We start from the raw sequence: 20,224 nt of genomic DNA on the forward strand, positions 1-20,224 counted from the left end.
GACGCCATTTAAGAGACATTTGGACAGGTACGTGAATAGGACGTTTTAGAGGGAAATGGGCCAAATGCAGGGAAATGGGACTAGCTCACATAGGCAGCTTGGTCAGCGCAGCCAAGTTGGGCCAAAGTGCCAATTTCCGTGCTGTATTAATCAATGACTTTCTTCTGGCAGGACATAGAAAAATATGGTCTTGATAGTGATATTTTTCTGTCATCAAAGGTCTAGCCGAGCATCTGGATGACTTCCCCGGGAGGGATAAGTGTTTGTCTCGTGTTCCTCCAGTGCAATGTAAACACCATTGACTCCGTCTACACTACGCTGCCTCAGAAAAAGCAGGCAACAAAATCAAAGCTAGGATGCTGACCGATTCATCTCTGCCCCATCGTGGATATTGGACTTTGTCTTTGGAACTGTGTGCTACAATGCTGAGAACTATATTCGGCACTCTGTATCTTCCTCTACTTAATGTACGTGTTTGATTTGATTGTATTATGTATAGTATTATCTGAACTGTTTGGATAGCATGCACAACAAAACTGTTCACTGTACCTCAGTACACCTGATAATAAACCTAAAGTGTGGATATCAGCATTACATCTGGAAGCCACAGAGGTGGCGATGGAGACTCCATCGCCAACCATGAAATCTCCACCTGCCAAAAGCTAACTACTCCAGACAGAGCTCTTTGAAGGTCTTATGAAGGACTGCTCTCACCCCAGCCATAGACTGTTTACCCTCCTCCCATCCGGGAAGCGCTACAGGCCTCTCCGTTGCTGGACCAGCAAGTTCAGGAACAGCTTCTTCCCTGCAGCTGTTACACTACTTAACTCTACACCTTGGTGATTGCCAGTCACCCCCCCCCCTCCCCCCCGGACACTTCTTCCCCCAGAAAAATTGCACTACTACTACTGTATGTACGTATATATATTTATTGCTCATTATTCTATGTTCGCTATTCTGGGTGAGGTGCTAACTGCATTTCGTTGTCTCTGTACTGTACACTGCACAATGACAATAAAGATTGAATCTGAATCTGAACCAATGAGTCAGAGATATGGGCCAAAGGTTGGCAAATGGGACTATGTTAGTTGGGGCATTTTGATTGGCATGGACGAGTTGGGCTGGAGGGCCTGTTTCCATGCTGTATTGATTCGACTCTCTGACTGGTTTGATGAGACCCAGGTGTTAATTAACTTCAAATACAAGGAATTTTTGGATTGGAAACTCAAAGGTAAAAAAGAAGTCCCGACCTGAAACATCACCTCTCCATGTTCTCCAGAAATGCTACCTCATCTGCTGAGTTATTCCAGCACTTTGTTTTTTATTTGGTAAAAATATAACTCTGCAGGCACCTGGAGACTATGGGAGAATAGATAACCCGACTTAAAAATAGATAATGTCTGGAATAGACTGTGATTCAGCAAGTTGCCTTTAATCATGAGTAGTCTGGATGCTTCAGCTCTATGGAGGCCAAACACTGAATGGTCCTCCCAACCAGGAACCAAGTAGCAAGGTAACCATCAAGGGCAGAAACACAATAGACGCAAAATGCTAGAGTAACTCAGCGGGACAGGCAGCATCTCTGGAGAGAAGGAATGGGTGACGTTTCGGGTCAAGACCCTTCTTCAGACTGGTTAGGGAACAAGGGAAACGATATAGACGGTGATGTGGCGAGATAAAGAACAATGAGCGATGATAAAGGAAAAGTAACGATGATAATAACAGGCTGTTTGTAGGGTGAAAATATCGGTTTCTTCAAGTCAAGTCTATTTGTCAAATACACATACGAGATGTACAGTCTCTTCATTATCATTATCATCCTGTTATTGTCATCATGCAAAGCAACAATTGTACAGTGCAAAATGAGAAGACATTTCCCAGGGAATACCAGAACATCGCACATAAAAACTTAAACATTTCACGCATAAATAAAAAACAATCCAGTTCCTGATAAAAACAGTACGAATAGTTTTTTTTTTAAAGTGCAGGTAATCTTATCGAGATCTTCGGTTCTCTGCATCTGCCAAATGCTCCCAGCATCTGCAGTTCCTTGTTACACAAGGGCAGAAACACAGTCAATATCCATAAGAGGGAAGGTTATTTTGTACGTAGCTGCCATGTATTTGTGTATGGTACACCAAATTACATGTATTTGTGTAGAATGGCCACATCTCACCCAGATGTTCACCTGCTGCTCCCTTGACCAAAGGACCAATTGTCTCACTCACTTCCGGGTGCAGCACAACAACTTCCGGGCTGGCGGCAGCAAGATGGCGGCGTCCATCGGCGTTCATCTGGAGTTTAGGTGAGTGCTTCCCCGAGGCCAAGTTGGCGGCGGCGGAGACGGCGGGGATGTCGCGGCGAGGCGCAGTGTTGAGCTGGGAGCCGGGGGTTTCCCAGCTGCCGGTCACGTTGTGTCTTCAGATGTAACGTCTCGCTCACGCTGGCAGCGAAGCCCGGGACAGCGCGACCGCGACCGCGACCGCCCCCCGCACAACAGTTCTCTGCCCAATGTTGTTCTTGTACCGGCCTCACCTACCTCGTCTGGCAGCCCCTTCCATACATACACCCACCGGCCCTCTGAGTGGACCCCCTCCCCAGGTTCTTATTAAATCTTGTCCTTCTCTTTAAACCCGTGTCCCCTGGTTAATGGAAGCTGTCAGATTGTTGTGGTCCTGGGATAGGTTCAAGTTCAAGTGAGTTTATTGTCATGTGTCCCTGTATAGGACAATGAAATTCTTGCTTTGCTTCAGCACACAGAACATAGTAGGCATTGACTACAAAACAGATACGTGTGTCCATATACCATAATATAAATATATACACACATGAATAAATATACTGATAAAGTGCAATAACAGAAAATGGGTTATTAATAATCAGAGTTTTGTCCGAGCCAGGTTTGGCGATGGCGAGGGTAGGAAGGAGCTGCAGATGCTGGTTTAAACCGAAGATAGACACAACAAACTGGAGTAACTCAGTGGGTCAGATAGCATCTCTGGAGAAAAGGAATAGGTGACGTTTCGGGTCAGATCACCTATTCCTATTCTCCAGAGATGCTGTGTGACCTGTTGAATTACTCCAGCTTTTAGGTGATGGAGAAGGTGGGTTTGAATAACCGATGGGCCAGGGCCAGAAATTGAGTGGCGTTTAGTGTTGGTAGTAGAATTATACTATGTACTTCATAGTCAAACAAACCAACAGTCGGTTTTCCGCTAGAGTATACCGTCTGCATCGATGGTTGCATTAATCCAATCATTGACACCGCTTGTCGCTCAGCCCCAAAGCTCTGTATAGTATTTGTTTCCTCACATTCTGTCATCGGGTCAAGACAGTCGAGAATGATTAATTGTCATATGTACTGAAAACCGGACAGAACGGTTCAATATGTAGAAACAAGGAACTGCAGTTGCTGGTTTATACCAAATATGGCACAAAGTGCTGGAGTAACTCAGCGGGTCAGGCAGCAGCTCTGGAGAAAAAGGATGGGTGACATTTCCGGTTGGGACCCTTCTTCAGCCCAACCCGAAATGTGACCCATCCTTTTTCTCAGGAGATGCTGCCTGACCCGCTGAGTTACTACAGCACTTTGTGTCCATCTTTCATAATATGGTTAAATAATTTTACAATACTTTATTGTCACATGTCTCCAGGTACGGTGGAATTCTTGTTGTGTATAGTTCAATAACAATCTTAACATATATAGACCCAATCATACTTAAGTTTAAGAATGTAAGATAGTAGATTGAACTGAGGCAGTACACATAAGTTGCCATGTTTCCATTGCTATCTTGTATCCTTCAAATTCAGAATTGTTAAAAATGTTAGAGTCTTAACTTCGCCATGAAGGCCCATTATCCTGGCACTGGCTCTGGGTTAGAGTTGCACCGGTCAACCTGATCAGGCGATGTTCTCAGTCTCCTCCACCCTGCTCTGTTGCGATTCCGTGCAGCTGCAAGCTGTGTCTGATCTGTGCGCTCCGACACTTGGAGCAGCGACCGATCTAATCGAGCCTCAGGCTGTTGCAAGGCCTCCAGCGGCCCACTCCACCGACATTTCAATCCAGACACATCAACCCACAAACGAGCTGTCCCTTGCCTCACATGGCCACTGCCCAGCCTCTGAGACTTCGGGCACCTCCCATAGTCAATCTTGGAACACCCAGAGGGCCGACGTGGGAGGTAAGACCCCAGCCTGCTCACCGGACCTGTTCTTTTCCTCCATCTGACACCACCGCCATCTCTTGCTGCAGCTTATCAGGCCCATAAATCCAATAGAACAGAGATAAATATCTAATTTTTAATAGTACAATAAATAACTGTAATAAAACTGAAAAAATAGAAAGGTACAGGGCAGCTGCAGGCCCTTCGGCCCACAATGTCTGTGTCATACATGATGCCAAGTTAAACTAATCTCCTCTGCCTAGTTGGCGTGGACACTGTGGGCCAATGTGCTTGTTTCCACGCTGTATCTCTAAACCAAATTAAACTAATTGAATAGTACAACAAGTTAAAAAGGCAGACGGGACTATGTCATTGTGTTTTGGTCTCGCCATGAAAAGCTAGAACATTGGTGGTGTTGGCGACTGCTGCAGAGGTTATGGTCATTGTGTAATGTGGGGTTAGAACAGAAGGTTCATGACAGATTAGTGAGACCATTCTCTTCCTAGATGACACAATGGCAGAGCAGGTAAAGATGCTGCCTGACCGCACCGGAGATACAGGTTTAATCCTGACCTCGGGTGCTGTCTGTGTGGAGTTTGCACTTCCTCCCTGTGACTGCGTGGGTTTCCTTTCACATCCCAACGACAGGTGGGTTTGTAGATTAATTGGCCTCTAAATTGCCCCAAGTGCGTAGGGAGTGGATGCAAAAATGGGATATCATCGAACTAGTGTGAATGGGTGATCGATGGTCGGCGCAGACTTGGTGGGCTGAAAGGCTTATTTCCACACTGCATCTCTGAACTAAACCAACTGAATATCAGAACACGTATAAGAAACAGAAGGGACATTCCATGTACTATACCATTGTGATTTTGGTCTCACCATGAAAGGAATACTGGATGTATTGGCCAGTACTGCAGAGGTCATGGTCAGTTTGTTGTGGGGTTAGAACAGAGGGATCGGGACACGTATCCTCTTCACATTTGGGATTGCTTGATCTGACACTGGGTGTTCAGAAGATTCTTCTTTGAAACTCAGTACAGACAATTATTTATCTGCAAGGTCACAGTGAAATAACTGTGGTTTTCCTAGACATGTTGCTCTTAATTAAATTATTCATTTATTTTCTGATTAATTGTAGAGGAGGTGCTGAGCTGCTGTTCAACGGGGCGAAGGAGCAACACGTCACATTGCCGAGCCAGCCAACGCCATGTGAGTGTAATTACACTCCTAGAATTCTCTTCTAAATTATCAAATTAAACATGGGCAATTGTGCTTATTTTGGGCATATCATCTTGGGCGTGGGGTGGGGGAAGCTGCAAGGACAAGAATACAAATGTATAGAAATGCTCAATTGGAGGAAATCAACTGGTGCACCAAAGCCATCAGAGTCTGAGGAAGGGTCCTGACCCGAAACGTCATCTATCCATTTCCTGTCTTTTGTTCAAATTTCCAGCATCTGCAATTCCTTGTGTCTACATCAATGCCACCCATAGCTCATGATGAGCTAGATACTTCTTGCCCTTCCCTTACTTACTGCCAACGATCTCCTGGCAGGGATAAAATCCCACCACCAATCAATACCGAAGAGAACTCTCTGAACATTTATTCTCTAACTCCATCGTCTACCTGAAACAAATCCAGAAGTTCATGCTTTAGTTCTGTTATCTGGATGTCATGGTTGAAAGTAGTTTCTTTAGGAATCCTTGTTTTAATGTTTCTCAATGGAAAACACACATAGATAATTGCAAATTCATCCAAACGAGGGAAGTTTGCAGTGCACTGAGCAAAGACTGATCAAATCCTTGCTATATCCCATCCTGAATACAGTAATTCACTAAGACAAATTGTTAATATTCTTGAATGAGTTTGTTGCAGGAAGGTTATGGGATGCGATAACCAAGAGAGGGTTTTATCACAATATTTCTGTCAGTCCTTTTGTTCTTTTTTCCCCTTGTTGTCTGTGGTTCAGTGGTGGAACACTTGACTCTGAATCAGAAGTTAGGTGGATAGGTCTCGTCTTTCAGAGAAATCCTTCGACTAGGACAAGGCCATCACTCTCAGCTCCCTCTGCCGTACCAGCTCATCGCATGGAACCAGAAAAGCTGCAAACTTTCTGCGGATCAGACAGCTTCTGTGGACAGAGAGGCAGCTAGCAGGCCAGATCAAAGACCCTTTGTTAGTACCCTGACCCTTCTGACAAAGAGTCTTTGACTTGAAACATAAACTTTCTTTCTCTTTGCACAGACTCATTCTGATGTGATGTGTTTTCAGCGTTTTCTGTTTTTATTTGATTTTTTTTAATAGATCTTCTCCTGAAATATCCAGTGGCACTATTTTCAAGAGGAGCAAAGGAAAACTCCTCAATGATCATTCCTTACTCCTGAACTAACACCATTGAAACTGCCATCTTATGCTATCTCAAAGCTGTTACATGGAAATTGCTGTGTTCAATTTGGCTGCCATGTCCTTCACTTTAGATAGGTGACCATACTTCCAATGGATGTTATTGGCTGCAACACACTTTAAGATGCCTTAAGGTCACATGAGGTGTAAAGTGTCTCGCTTTCTCATTCTCTTGGCCATCCAGTAATCTTGAAGTGCCTGAGCATTTACCATGAAACCATTTCCATGAGGTAAAACACAAAGTGCTGGAGGAACTCAGCGAGGTCAGGCAGCATCTGTGGACGGAGTGGACAGACGACGCTTTGGGTCAAGACGCTTCTTCAGACCCAAAAAGACCTGTCCATTCCCTCCACAGATGCTGCCTGACCCAATGAGTTTCTCCAGCATTTTTGTTTTTTTTGTTCAAAATTCCAGCATCTCCAGTATCTTGCGTCTATTCGTTCCATTCTTAGCTATCCGGTCGTAGCCATGGAGGGTGACTATGCAGTGGCTTTTTTCACCCCATTCCTTCACTATTACCTCAAATGTCTCTCCAGCACCTGGGTTGTTTTTTTGCACCTCTTGGGTTCTGCTGAAAATTCCAGCATCTGTAGTTCCCTGTGATTTCTATGAGGTATCGTTAGTGTCAGTTCTCTCAGCGCAGGTATGTTACAAACCTGGAGACATTGAATGTTCAAATGTGCAGTTTCCAGCACAGTTCAGTGGCAATGCAACCCTCGTGGCTGTTATTTCCCTGACACTTTCCCATCTATTTTCAGGGTTAGTCGGTTGCGTTTCGAGACTTGCCACAGTGGCATTTGAACTCCCAACCTCTGTCTCTCTGGCCCACAACACTATCATTTCCAATGTGTACTGAGCATTCACAGCAGTCAGCCTGTGTACTGCGGTGCCATAAGCTCCTGACGCTTGACTTTGCATTCATGTAACCATTGTAACCATTGCCCCCCCGCAGAGCCCAAATGTGTGAAAGTGTTCTGCTTTACTACTCCAAGATAATCTTTGATTTCCACTCCTGCCCTCCCTCCAAACAGGTTATGCCCAGCTTTGCTCTTTAAAATGCTCTATTTTGTGTGTGAATGGGTATCTTATGATCCCATTGTTAAAACAAATGTTCTGTGCTCTTTCTATTTACTTAATTATTCTTAATCCTGAATTAAGTTCAACATTTGTTTTCTCTTGTAATATCCAGACATTGCAGATGGTGATTTATACCAAACATGGGCACAAAATGCAAAATGCTGGAGTAACTCAGTGGGTCAGGTAGAACATGGATAGGTGATGTTTTGGGTTGCAACCCTGCTTCAGACTTGTTTTCTCTTGCCTGCTGCACTGTTTGCCAGGTGAAAGCTTATCAACGGCCCCCCCCTTACTTCTGTTGGCCCACAATCCTAATTTAAAATCAGATTTCTTAAGTCTGTTTGACGTTTTGTGCTCTGTTATTTATTATGTACCTTCTTTTAAAAAGTTGTTACGGCTGGTGAATAAAATTGTCACTACTTTTCCCTTTCACCCACTTGCTCTTCCATGTGCAGAATGCTCCTCTCTCTCCCCCGGGTCAGGTAAGGTACGGGCCAGTGGCTGTTGCAGTGCTAGGCAACTGTGGCATTGTTCCAACAATGCTGCCTTGAACTGTGACAATTGGCCTGCTGAGAAGCTCTCAATAAAGAAGGGAAGAAAAGGATTCTCTACCATGCCACAGCTTTGCATGGGCCAGGAATTTCCAAATGTTAAATCGAAACACTACGACTGTGATGCAGAAACATAGAACATAGAAAAATAGGTGAAGGAGTAGGCCATTCGGTTCCTCGAGCCAGCACCGCCATTTAATATGACCACGGCTGATCATCTAAAATCAGTACCCCGTTCCTGCTTTTTCCCCATATCCCTTGATTCCTTTAGCCCTAGGAGCTAAATCTAACTCTCTCTTGAAAACATCCAGTGAATTAGCCTCCACTGCCTTCTGTGGCAGAGAATTCCACAGATTCACAACTCTGGATGAAAACGTTTTTCCTCATCTTAGTCCTAAATGGCCTATCCCTTATTCTTAAACTGTGACCCCTGGTTCTGGACTCCCCTAACATCGGGAACATTTTTCCTGCATCTAGCTTGTCCAATCCCTCAAGACTCCGTTTGGTACTCAAATGATTTAATATTGTCGGTATTTACAATGCATGACTTTAAATCAGTTCATGTTCTTGGATTAAACTGAGGTACTTAAGTAGAAGTGAACATGATTAAATTAGAGGCACTTTATTCGAACTGAAAAACAGAAATGGTTCCAATTTTAAATACTGGAGACACAAATTCTGTCTTTCTGCAGACTTGCGTTCAAAAGTGCACAAACACTTTAATGTGGATAAGAATATTAGATTAGAATAATGAATAGTCGTGGGCCAAAGGGACTTTGTATACAAAATAACTGTCCAATTTCTAGAATGAAATTTAGGGATGAAATCTCCCCAGGCTCTCACTGGCTCTCACTGTTGGAGGTGCCGAGTCAGATGAGGCATTAGAATGCGGTTCAGTTTGCATGGGTTTAATCCCCAGTTCTGGCTGTTATTTACATCCCCACAAAGATCCGTAAGCAGGATTGTCTGATCACCACCTCGTTGCTATTAGTGGGACTCTGCTGTGCATACATTCTCTTCGGTGATTCCAGAGCCAAGAGTGTTTAATTGTCATATCTACTGGCAACGGGACAATGACATTCTTACTTGCTGCTTCACACAAAAAAAAAAGATAAATCAGATCATAATTCAAGATTCAAGATTTCAAATTTATTTTGTCACATACACCTTTCGGTGTAGTGAAATTCTTTTTGCCATGCAGCACATAATTAATAATACAATCAATTAATAATGTAATCAATAAATTAATTACATTAATTTGTAGTCTGATGAGTGGTCTCAACCCAAAACGTCACCTATTTCTTTTCTCCAGAGATGTTGTCTGACCCGCTGAGTTACTCCAGCTTTTTTGTGTCTGCCTTTGGTTTAAACCAGCATCTGCAGTCCCTTCCTACACAAATTAATAATAATACTAGGTGACTGCAATTAGTGCAAAACCGAAATCCATAGTGCAACCAAAGACACAATCCACGGAAGTAGATAGTTACTGACGTAGAGGTTAGTCTTGTGCAGTGTTCAGTAGCCTGATGGTTGCTGAGAAGAAGCTTTTCTTGAACCTGGTGGTCTTGGATTTTGGGCTCCTGTACCGTTTTCCTGATGGTAATAGTGAAATGAGAGCATGGCCAGGGTAGAAACCAGATGAATCAGTGACCTGTAAATTTATACATTTCCATTCCATTGTCACGTATGTATAGCACTGTGAAATTATTTCGCACAACCTCAAATGCGCAGTCAGCATAATTTTGGCTCAGTTTCAAATAAAAAAAGCAGAAGACACAAATAGTCCACAGTCCAGTCCACATGTTGGAAGTCCTGGAGTGATCCAGGAAGTCTGCAGACCCAGGACCAGAAGTCCCTCTCCTCTGCCGACCACCACTGTGTCCCAGGGGGCGCCTCTTGCAGCTGACCTTGAAGGTGCTGGAGGCAATTCCCCGGTCCCTCTCCTACCAGTTCACTCCTTGCACCCGTCGCCGCCAGCAGCTCCCTCCATGACTCTCCCGTCTTCGGGTTTCCAAGCTTCCACTGCACATGGCCATTGGGTCTTCCTCCTTATGAATGCTGCACCTTTTTAAGAAGACCCCCATTAGTAAATGGACCTTACAACTTTGGTTTACCACCGGGTGGCGCTTCGATGGCAGTCTCAACTACAGTCTGCCTGTTCTTTTCGTCCTTTTTTTTTGTTATTTTTAATGTGTTTTAAAGGTTTGTGTTAATGTTCTCCGGTTTGTTTTATGTGGGAGGTGGTGGGGGGGAGGGTCGGGGGAAACTTTTTATCGATCTCTTACCTTTCCGGAGATGCGATTGTTTTCCGGGTCGTATCTCCGGTCGCTCTGTGGCCTAACATCGTCGAGCTGGAAGCCTTGCTCAGGACTGACTTTGAGCCCCACCGCAGGGCGTGGACTTACCATCGGAGCCGATTCCTTGCCTGCGATCGACGCTCCAACCGCGACCTGCGGACTTTAACATCGCGGAGCTCGCAGTCTCGGGTTGAGACCGCGTCGGGAGGCTCCAACGATGCAGAAGATTTGATTAGCCCAGACCCGGGGTAGATTGCCCGGAGTGGGGGAGTTGAGATTCCCCCCCGATGCAGGAATTTGATCGCCCCGACGAGAAGGCCTTCCGCCGGTTACAGGAGTAAGATCGTACCGTCAACGGAAGGTTAGAGGCCCCCGACTGTTGGAGGACAAAGAAGGGAAGAGATTGAACTTTTTTTTTTGCCTTCCATGACAGTGAGGAATATGGAAGAGTCACTGTGGTGCATGTTTATGTTAAAATGTATTTTGACTGTTCTGTTGCTTTTGACTGTATGGCAAATCAAATTCCTCGAATGTTGCAAAACATACTTGGCTAATAAAGTCAGTATGAGTATGGTTTGATGGTATTTGCCCTCTAGAGCTCTGCGTCATACAGGACAGGCTGACAGGTCTGCAGAGATCACCACCGGGTGAAAGTGGAGAATGATGGAAAGTGGTCAACCTCCCAGAATGCGATCAAAGTTTCTGGTAAAGTGTGAAGCCCATGATCGGCTAATACAGGTTCAAGGTCACTGGTTAAGCTTCGCAAAGCAGGCCATTGAGAATGAAACGAGGACATTGGTGTTCAGAAGAGTGCTCGAGGAAGGGTGGGGGTCGAGTGAAGAGAATTGGCTTTGATGACAGGATACACTGTCGTTCAGAACAGCTGCCAGGTTGCAGTAGGTCTGCGTCTCCAGCTGTTCTGTAAATTAGTTTCAAATATTAATTTATCTTCCCTTTGAAAAGTACTGTTTATGGAGAGTGCACTGACCAGTGGACCCCCCCCCTCCAATGGTATTGCTTACATTGCACTTTGGATTTGAGAGCAGGATTGTGACATTTATTGTAAATTGGAAATGTGTTCAACATTGTTCAGCTGGAAGGAAACTCTCTGAAAAGACAGATCATGGAATAAAAGATGACGGCTGAGAGAAGTTTTTGTAGATTGGCAATGGTTTTACATAGAACAGCACTGGAACATGCCCTTCGGCCCTCAATGTCCGTGCCGAACATGGTGCCAAGTTAAACTAATCTCCTCTACCTGTAAATGATCCATATCCCTCCATTCCCTGCCTATTCATGAGCCTATCTAAATGCCTCTTAAATGCCACTATCGTATCTGCCTCCACCACCACCACCACCACCACTGGCAGTTCATTCCAAGCACCCATCACTCTCTGTGTAAAATGAATTTCTCCTGCACACCTTGATTAAACTTTGCCCCTGTCATCTTAAAGCTATGCACTGTTCCCTTGTTTGGTACCCTTGAGCTGAGTCAATTCCTCGACGTCCAAAAGAACAGCCAGAAGTGCTGAGCTATGATGCCTTATTATTTTCATACTTCGGACAAGCAATAGACTTTTACGTATCCACAGAATGATGCATCACAGAAGCCCATTGGGCCCGGGCCAGTTGTTTCAAGCTGCTTCCCCATAGCCCTGCAAATATAAGAGGTTACCTTCTCATTATTCCATCATTATTTCTGGGAGGCTGTTCTGTGCACATTGGCTGATGTGTATGATATATTGACTAAAAGACTGAGACAGTCTGTATACATCTTTTCTCCACTTACTACATTTCCTCTGTGGAAAATCTCCAGTTTTGGGGAGAGACTACTTCAATTGATTCGTCCTTGTAAATTCGCAAAACTGCAGAACAGCCTAAGAAAATTCCAAAGGATTGATCAAACGTGTTGCTTCTCCCTGATCAAATTGTTATTTTGCAAATGCCCTCCGTTACCACCCCTTTACTGCTAAATTCCAGCAATTTACTGACTGCTGTTGTCAGACCTACTGTTCAAATGTTACGGGGTTTTTTTCTCCCACCTTCCTTTCACTGTGGGGTTTCCCAGAAGAATCTTGTAACAAGCTATTGGAGATCGTATCAGTTTGATGCAGATTTGATGTTTATCGTAGCTGCAGTGACATCACTCAAAGCCAAGATCAGTGGACTTTTGAAATCAAGGTTAGTGCAGAAAAGTGGGATTGAGGAAGAACGTCGGCCTTAAAACAGATTGAATGATGGTCTGAAGAAGGGCCTCGACCCGAGACGTCGCCCATTCCTTTTCTCCAGAGATGCTGCCTGACCAGCTGAGTTACTCCAGCATTTTGTGTTTACCTTTAAATGATGGCCTACTCTTGTTATTCCTTATGCTTATTCATGGATAGGAAGGGTTTGGAAGGCGATGGGCCAAATGCACTCAAATGCGACCAGCCCAGAATGACAACTTGGTTTGCATGGGCAAGGTGAGCCTGAAGACCTGTCTCCATGTTGCACAGCTCTATGACTCAGTACTCTTTGGTAAAATTACCAAACAGTCCCACTACTCTGCTCTTTTCCTCCATCAGTTGCTTTGCTTTCTTTTAATGTTTGTTATGGAATCTGCTTTCACCAGCCTTTCCTGCAGATGATTCCAAATCACATGATCCTGTTGGACTTAAAAAAAAACACTTTGTCGCGCCTGATTTTTTTCCGATCACTTTCATTCTGTGTGCCCGAGTTACTAACCCTTCTGTAACGGAAAAGGGCTTTCCATTTTGTTTTCTTTTAAAATTGCTATGATGTTCAAATTTCTGCCTGGTAAAACAAATCCCATTTTCTCCAATCTCTCCATATAAGTAGAAGCATCATGGATAAGATTTTATTTTGTTTTCCTTTTTCAGCCTTTAATTTCTCCACTTGTGTAATCCCAGTATGTACCCTGTTTGAAAAGGAGTTCTGTCCCTTTAAGCTAAAACAGGTCAGTCGTGACCTGCTGGGGATGGTGAGGTGTGGGAGATGTCGCTGTGTTTAAAATTCCGTTCACACGCTGCTCATTACCAGCTGGTCATTCTGTGTTGGTTTGAAGAGTCCTGTTTGCTGAACTCTGAGCAAAGTTTAAATGCCCTGCGCCTCTGTGCAAATCACATTTTAAAAAGGCAAGTTTCTGCCTAATTAAACAATGAGCAGTGACTCTGTGCAACATCTGTGAAAATCCATCTTCTGCCTCATTCTTTACAGAAACCGGGCCTTTGTTACGGGCCATTCACTTGTAAATGTAGTCACTGATCCAGCAGCTTAGACTTTATTGGGGGTGGGGGCGGGGTGGAGGAGAGAATGATGAGGGTGGTGATACATTTAGACTGTTATATCGAGTTAAATACAATGCTGCTGCCTTTCCCATTTTTCTCTCTCGAAATCTGAGGGTAAATATGTCAGATATGCTGTCTGCCGGACTTTTAAGAAAATAAGCATCTAGTATTTGTACAGCATTTTCTTTTCATATAGTTCGGCTTTGGTGTATTTGAGTGTCAGTGAAGTGCTTTTTTAAAAATTGTCGTCACTATTGTAATGCAGGTGAAAGTTGTAGCGAGTAGCCCAAGCACTGGTGAGATAAATGGGCCTTTAATCAGGGCTAGTTTACCAGGTGTTCCCTCCTGGCTCATGGCTGTGTGAATCCCTGGAACAATATATGGAAGGACTGTAAACGTGCAGGCTACTTTATCGCTCCATACTTGGTGCTTCGATCTCACCTGGCTCTTGGTGTTCAAGTCTTTTGCCAACAAAGGCATTTCTTACAGTTACCCACTTTTGCACAAGACTCCATCACTGTAGGTTAACAGCGCGATCTTACATTGCTAACTCACTTTTCAAAGCACAAGGACATCCGAATGTGCTTTATGTCCAGTAAACTATAACTTAAAAGAAAAACACAAAGTGGTGGAGGCTCTAAGAAGGATCTCGACCGAAAACCTTGCCTTACCCATGCCCTCCAGACCAGCTGAGTTACTCCAACATTTTGGGGTTTTTTTGTTGTGTAAACCAGCATCTGCAGTTCCTTGTGGCTCCGCGATATTTAAATGCAGTTGTTGTTGCAGCATTGAGTATGTAGACAGTTAAGCCAAATGGCTTCTTCCCATGTTATAATTTTACCATAAATCTAGGTAGATCATGGCTTTAACCTTTTTAGACACCGAACTGCTCCATTGTCTGGATCTCACAGAGTAAAATGACCAGAGAAAATTGCAAGAGACAACAAAAAAAACGCAAGCACCTGCTGTGATAGTGTGATGTGATGTTGGGGGCATTTCTTGCTGCTTATTCAGGCCTGCCTCTGCCACTGTCCTACAAATAGTGCACGGGTCAATTGATTCAGGCCATTTGATCAGTTTAATTTGCTTCCATGAGAAATCCTGGGAATGAGAGGAGCGTTATTGTGTGTGGGTGTGTTTGCGCGACTGTGTGTTTCTTATAAACTGAGGCCAAATTGCTGAAACATGAGGCTTCTCGCAAAGGGAGACTTTACATCTGTGTGTCGTAGAAACTTTTAAACTATTCATACTTATTTAATCAGGACAGTGCCCCCCACACTTCTTCCTTAAACATTCTTTAATTGTGCACTCCAATTCTGTTTTTGATAAATATATGCATACATGCAAAGAGGTAAAAGGAATCATTCAAGGAACACAAAGTCCTTACAAAATTGGAGCTGCTTTGACATAGGAGCCAGTGTGTCTATAACCTCTGACTCGTCTCATCAATCGTACATTTAAAAGAGATGACAGCAAGCTGGGGTTCTGCTTTGCAGCCAGAAGAACAAATAAAATCATGTATTGCCCCAACTTTATCAGCAGTTAAGCTCATAATGAGTCGATATTTTAGCAAAGCAGCAGAATACTGCAATGTGCACGACACATTGTGTTAAAAATCTAGAATTGGCTGATTTAATCACATGTAAAACTATGGTGAGCAAAGGCTATCTGTGCGATAGCAGGAACTCGGCGATCAAACAGCAATCTCTGTGTTTGCCCCTTTCATCTTTTTGTTCATTTTGCTCCATCTCCCATTCACCGTGCTCCAAAGAAAATGTTTAAGCAAGCAGAGGTGAAAGACATCTTGTGGGAACAGAGGAACTGTGTTGATTCATAGAATTCCGTGTTCATTTTAATTGAATAAGTTTGCTTGTGCCATTCACAAACACATCTTTGTCACCTTGACTATGAAAAACGAAAAAAAGCAGATGTTGTAAATATGAAATCAAAGCAGAAAATGCTGGAAATACTCAGCAGGTTGGCAGCATCTTTGAAGAGAGAAACGGAATTCATATTTCGGAGCACTTTGTGCTTTGTGCCTTGCAGCGTGGCTGATTTTGTTTTTCTCTCCCCAATGTCCTTCCTTTATTTACACCTCTTCTAGACGTTTTGGGTCATCACCCATCCATGTTCTCCAAAAATTCTGCCTGACCCACTGAGTTAATCCAGCACTTTGTGTGTTTTAGATTTTTAGATGAAAGCCTTTGCAAAGAGAAGTCTGAATTACTAGGTTTCTATGACAAGTCTCCTGCATTGAAGAAATAACATAGCATCAGACCATTTGGCCCACAATGTCTTTACTGAACATGATGCTAAGACCAATCCTTACCTGTCTGCACATTATCCATATTCTCCAATCCCTACATATCCATGTGCATTTTCAAAAATCTCTTAAATGCCACTATTGAATCAGATCCACTATTATCCAAAGATATTTAACGTTGGCGTGGGCAATTCCCTAGAATAGTGTGGATCAGAATTCCCAATCCACACTATTTAATCTCCTAGGGCAAAGGAACGGAAAATACTTGACACCATGGTGCTGTAGTTTAACACACAAGGTATCCTCTGCCTTCAGAAGATGGTGCATGTTTCAAGGAAGAATCACAAGGCTCCTTTTTAATTTTGAAGAAATAAAATAGCCTGTTCAGATGATGTAACTCAATTTCAAATGAACACAGTTATTTGGTTAAATGGAGAGTCAGAAGTTGGATTTGTTTGTTCAATGGTGTATTTTTACTTGTTTTCTGTCACCTCAGCCCCAGTGTTTGGTTTTGTTGGCTGGAAACAGGACATGGATTCTTTTATTGAGATTAGCTTGAAATTTTATATTGAGGAGGGGTGAACAAGGAACAAAGGGGCGCCATTATTCCACATTAGCATGGAAACAAAACCCTCTTGAGTGCTCGTGTGCCAGGCGTACTGGCTTGTGCGTGCTGCCATTGTTTCCAGCAGGAGAATGCCATCTGGGGGCTTTTACTCCACAGACCAATTTATTTGGCAACATGTTCTGGGTGTGACAGTGACTATCTCACCCCCGGCCACATTGTGCTTCGTGGTTCAACACAAAGGTACTCTCTTAAAGGTGAACTGTCTTCATGGAAGATTTGCAGGGAGAATTGTTTTATTGTGCCCGATTGCAACCGTACCATTGAATCGGTTGAAATGAGACGTTACCCCCATTAATGTGACATTGTAATGAAGCTTATCGACAAAGCTTTAAGTTATTTTAAAGTTTGGCAATGCTATTTTGTTTTCAAACAATAAGCGATACTGTGGATTGCTGCAGTAAAAATTGATATTAAAAAAAACATAGTTTGTCCAGAGGTTGTGGCTGTCACTAGCCTGATCAGCACTTTGTGTCCGTGCCAAACTGTCCACTGATCACTTCAGAGAATGGTTAAGAGTGAACCACGCTGGAGTCACATATAAGCATGGCAAATATCCTTCCCTGAAGTGTCCTAGTGGCACAGATGGTATTTTATGACAGTGCAGTAGTTTCATGTAATTGTCATCGATGATAGGATTTTATTGCATGTTATTTGAATTCAAATTCCCAGTAGCTGTGGTGAGATTTAAACTAGTCTGCTTGAATCAATAGTCTGGACCACTGAATGCCATCCTATCCCTTGTCTATTTCCAAGCTTTTCTAATCCTATCTTCCATCCTTTCATATATATTTTTTAAGTTACGTGATCACTTGAGAGTCTATTCTTTTCAATTTTCTCCTCGTCTTTCTACGAAAACCCCAGTTTTCTATCTTTGGTCGTCGTGCTGTGGATTTAAGATGATAGCAAGTTGGATATTTAAACACCACAACCTACCATTTCCTCACTCGTGCTTCTTTCTTTCTGCCCCTCCAACTCGGCATTCTTGGCTGTAAATATGGGCCATTGTTTGAAATGGTCTGTCTCTCCTGTCCAATGGAATTGCCTTCCCTATGTCTTCCTCCTTGCGATTACGGCCCTGGATACCTCTGGGCATGCAACAGCATTGGAAGACATTGCCTATTTTGTTTGTTTGAAGGGTGTTGAAGATAGAGGGAAGATAACTATTTAAATACGATGGTATGGGTGGGAGAATAGGGAGAGATAGTTGGAGGCAAGATAATATGAACAGCTTCTTCACAACAATCTACACAACACTAGCCTCAACAACTGTGATCTTCTTTGGGCTGTTTCTTTGGTTACACTACGGACTATGGTTTTTATGCAGTACCCCTGGTTATTAATTTATTGTTTTTTTAAATTAGATATTTGTTGGTGGGTTATTGCATTAACAGGCCCGTTAATGGACATTAATTGCAGCAAGTAAGAAATTCATTGCACAGTTGTTGGTACATGTGCCAATCAAACATCCTTGACCTGCTTGAGAAGGTAATACACGCTCTTGACTCTCTTGAGAAGCTAAACTAAATGTATTATCTGAGAACCATTTGCTTTCTTATTGAAGGCACACATTCAGTTTTGACTGAAGGTGAAGCTTGTTCTCATTCTGAAATTAATCCATTAGTGTTGATGTGGATGTAGATCCGCTAACTATCTTGCTCTGATTGAAGAGGGATCCCGTCCCAAAAAATTGTCCGTCCATTCCCTCCACAGATGCTGCCTGACCTGCCGAGTTCCTCCAGCACTTCGTGCTTTGCTAGTGATGCCAGCATCTGCAGTTCCTGTGTCTTTTTCTGATCGACGGTCTTAATCGATGAGATCTTATTTTAAGCCTACTCTGGTCAGTCCATTTGGCCATTTAACTGATCAAAAAAGTCACATTACTTGGTGAATGAGGAATTGTCAACATTCCTTCCAATTGATTGGGATAGAATTATTTTTATGTGAGGGGAGGAGAGATATTAGCATGCTATCAAACTGTTTTATTCCACAACCTACAGGGAGTCATATACACTTTATAACACCGAAACAGAATATTTGATCCAATGGATCTATGCCCACCTTCATGCCCCTCTGAGCACCTGCTCTACTCATGATCAACCCCTTCTAGCAGAACCTCTTGGCGGGTGTGTTTCCCTTTAAATCATCCTCTTTAGAGGCCTTTGTAAATTGAATCTCTTGGTTGATGCCTTTCTTTATTCATCGTCCCAACGCCTTTCAAATTGTATTTTTGGACTGGTGCAATTGGCAAGCTGACAGCTAAAAACATTTCAATGTCACTTTTGTAATCACAAGAGTGCCCACTGTGTTTTGTTTAACTGGTACTGAGCAACTGTGTTGAACTTACACTGCTGTCATCTTGCCAGTGAGTGACTAGTTGGTCCACACCTATTAATGCATTTTTCCTGTCTTCTCATTCTGTTGATGCTAGCTTATAGGCGATCTTGCAAATTGGCAGTTGCGGTGTATGAACTTGCAGGAAACACAAATGCATTTCTACATAGAACATAAAAGAGTACACCATGGGGACAAGCACTTTGCCCCACAATGACCGTGCCGAACATGATGCCAAATTAAACCAATCTCCTCTGCCGGTATATCCCTCCATTCCCTGCATATTCGTGTGTCTATCTAAAAAAGCTTCTTGAACGCCACTATCTGGCTCCACCACCAGCCCTTGCTGCCTGTTCCGGACATTTTCTGTGTGAAAATAAACTTGCTGCATACATCTCACTTTAAAGCTATTCCCACTAATCTTGACATTTCCACCCTGGGAAAAAGGTTCTGACTGTCTCAAAAATTCAACTCTCAAAATTGTTCTATCAGGTCCGCCCTCAACCTCTGACCTTCTAGAGAAAACACTCCAAATTTGTCTGACCTCACCCTGCATTGTGCTTCTAATATAGTAAGATCTTGACAAAGTGCTTTCGCGCATTGATTATTATCTTGCTAGATTTGACAGGAAGCCACCAGAGATATTAGGACATCGCTAGAGGTGGATGTGATGGGAAGCAGTTTAAAGGAGACATGGTGGGCTGTCAGGATGAGCCGTCTCTACTTGGCCACCCCTTTCCTGATGCTGCCGCTACATGTCAGCCTTATTTTCCAACAACCTTCGGGAGATGATCAGAAATCGTCTCCATCTAAATGTTAGTAGAAGTCGAGCCGTTATCATTCCTATTCCATCTACCAGCTATCCAGAACATGGGGGGGAGGGGGGGGGGATGGGATCATAATTTCCGAATGAGGGGGTCACCCATCTAAGAGAAAGGCGAGGACGAATGTTTCCACAAAGTTGTGGATCTTTAGAATTCTCTACCTCAGAGAGCCATGGAGGCAGATTCAGTGTCAGTCTGTGCATTGAATATATTTGGACCTTTTTACCGCAAGAGAGTATGGAGAGAGAGCAGAAAAGTGGTGTCCAGGCCATGATTTTATCGGTCATAACATTATTGAGTGACAAAGCAGGCTCGAGGGGCTGACTAGGCTTCTGCTGCTATTTTTTCAATTCCACTGTTCTTGTGTACTTGTGTAGAACTGTGCAAACAATTACTA

The 20,224-nt window shown here is 43.4% G+C and overlaps 1 protein-coding gene across 4 annotated transcripts in view; it reads left to right on the plus strand.

Moving 5' to 3' along the window:
- The first annotated feature begins 2,158 nt into the window (after window positions 1-2,158).
- The window catches only part of urm1 (ubiquitin related modifier 1), a 41,947-nt gene continuing 23,881 nt past the window's right edge, over window positions 2,159-20,224 (plus strand). For 3 of the 4 annotated variants that reach the window (XM_033049354.1, XM_033049352.1, XM_033049353.1), the window contains exons 1-2: window positions 2,159-2,305; window positions 5,305-5,375. In XM_033049354.1, coding sequence (XP_032905245.1) covers window positions 2,181-2,305; window positions 5,305-5,375 — 196 coding nt within the window. In that variant the 5' untranslated portion in view covers window positions 2,159-2,180. Of the gene's footprint in view, window positions 2,306-5,304; window positions 5,376-16,289; window positions 17,093-20,224 lie in introns of those variants that run through there. The other variant, XM_033049355.1, reaches the window with a different exon arrangement.

This window comes from Amblyraja radiata, chromosome 32, assembly GCF_010909765.2.
Source record: "Amblyraja radiata isolate CabotCenter1 chromosome 32, sAmbRad1.1.pri, whole genome shotgun sequence".
NCBI classification, from domain to species: Eukaryota; Metazoa; Chordata; class Chondrichthyes; order Rajiformes; family Rajidae; genus Amblyraja; species Amblyraja radiata.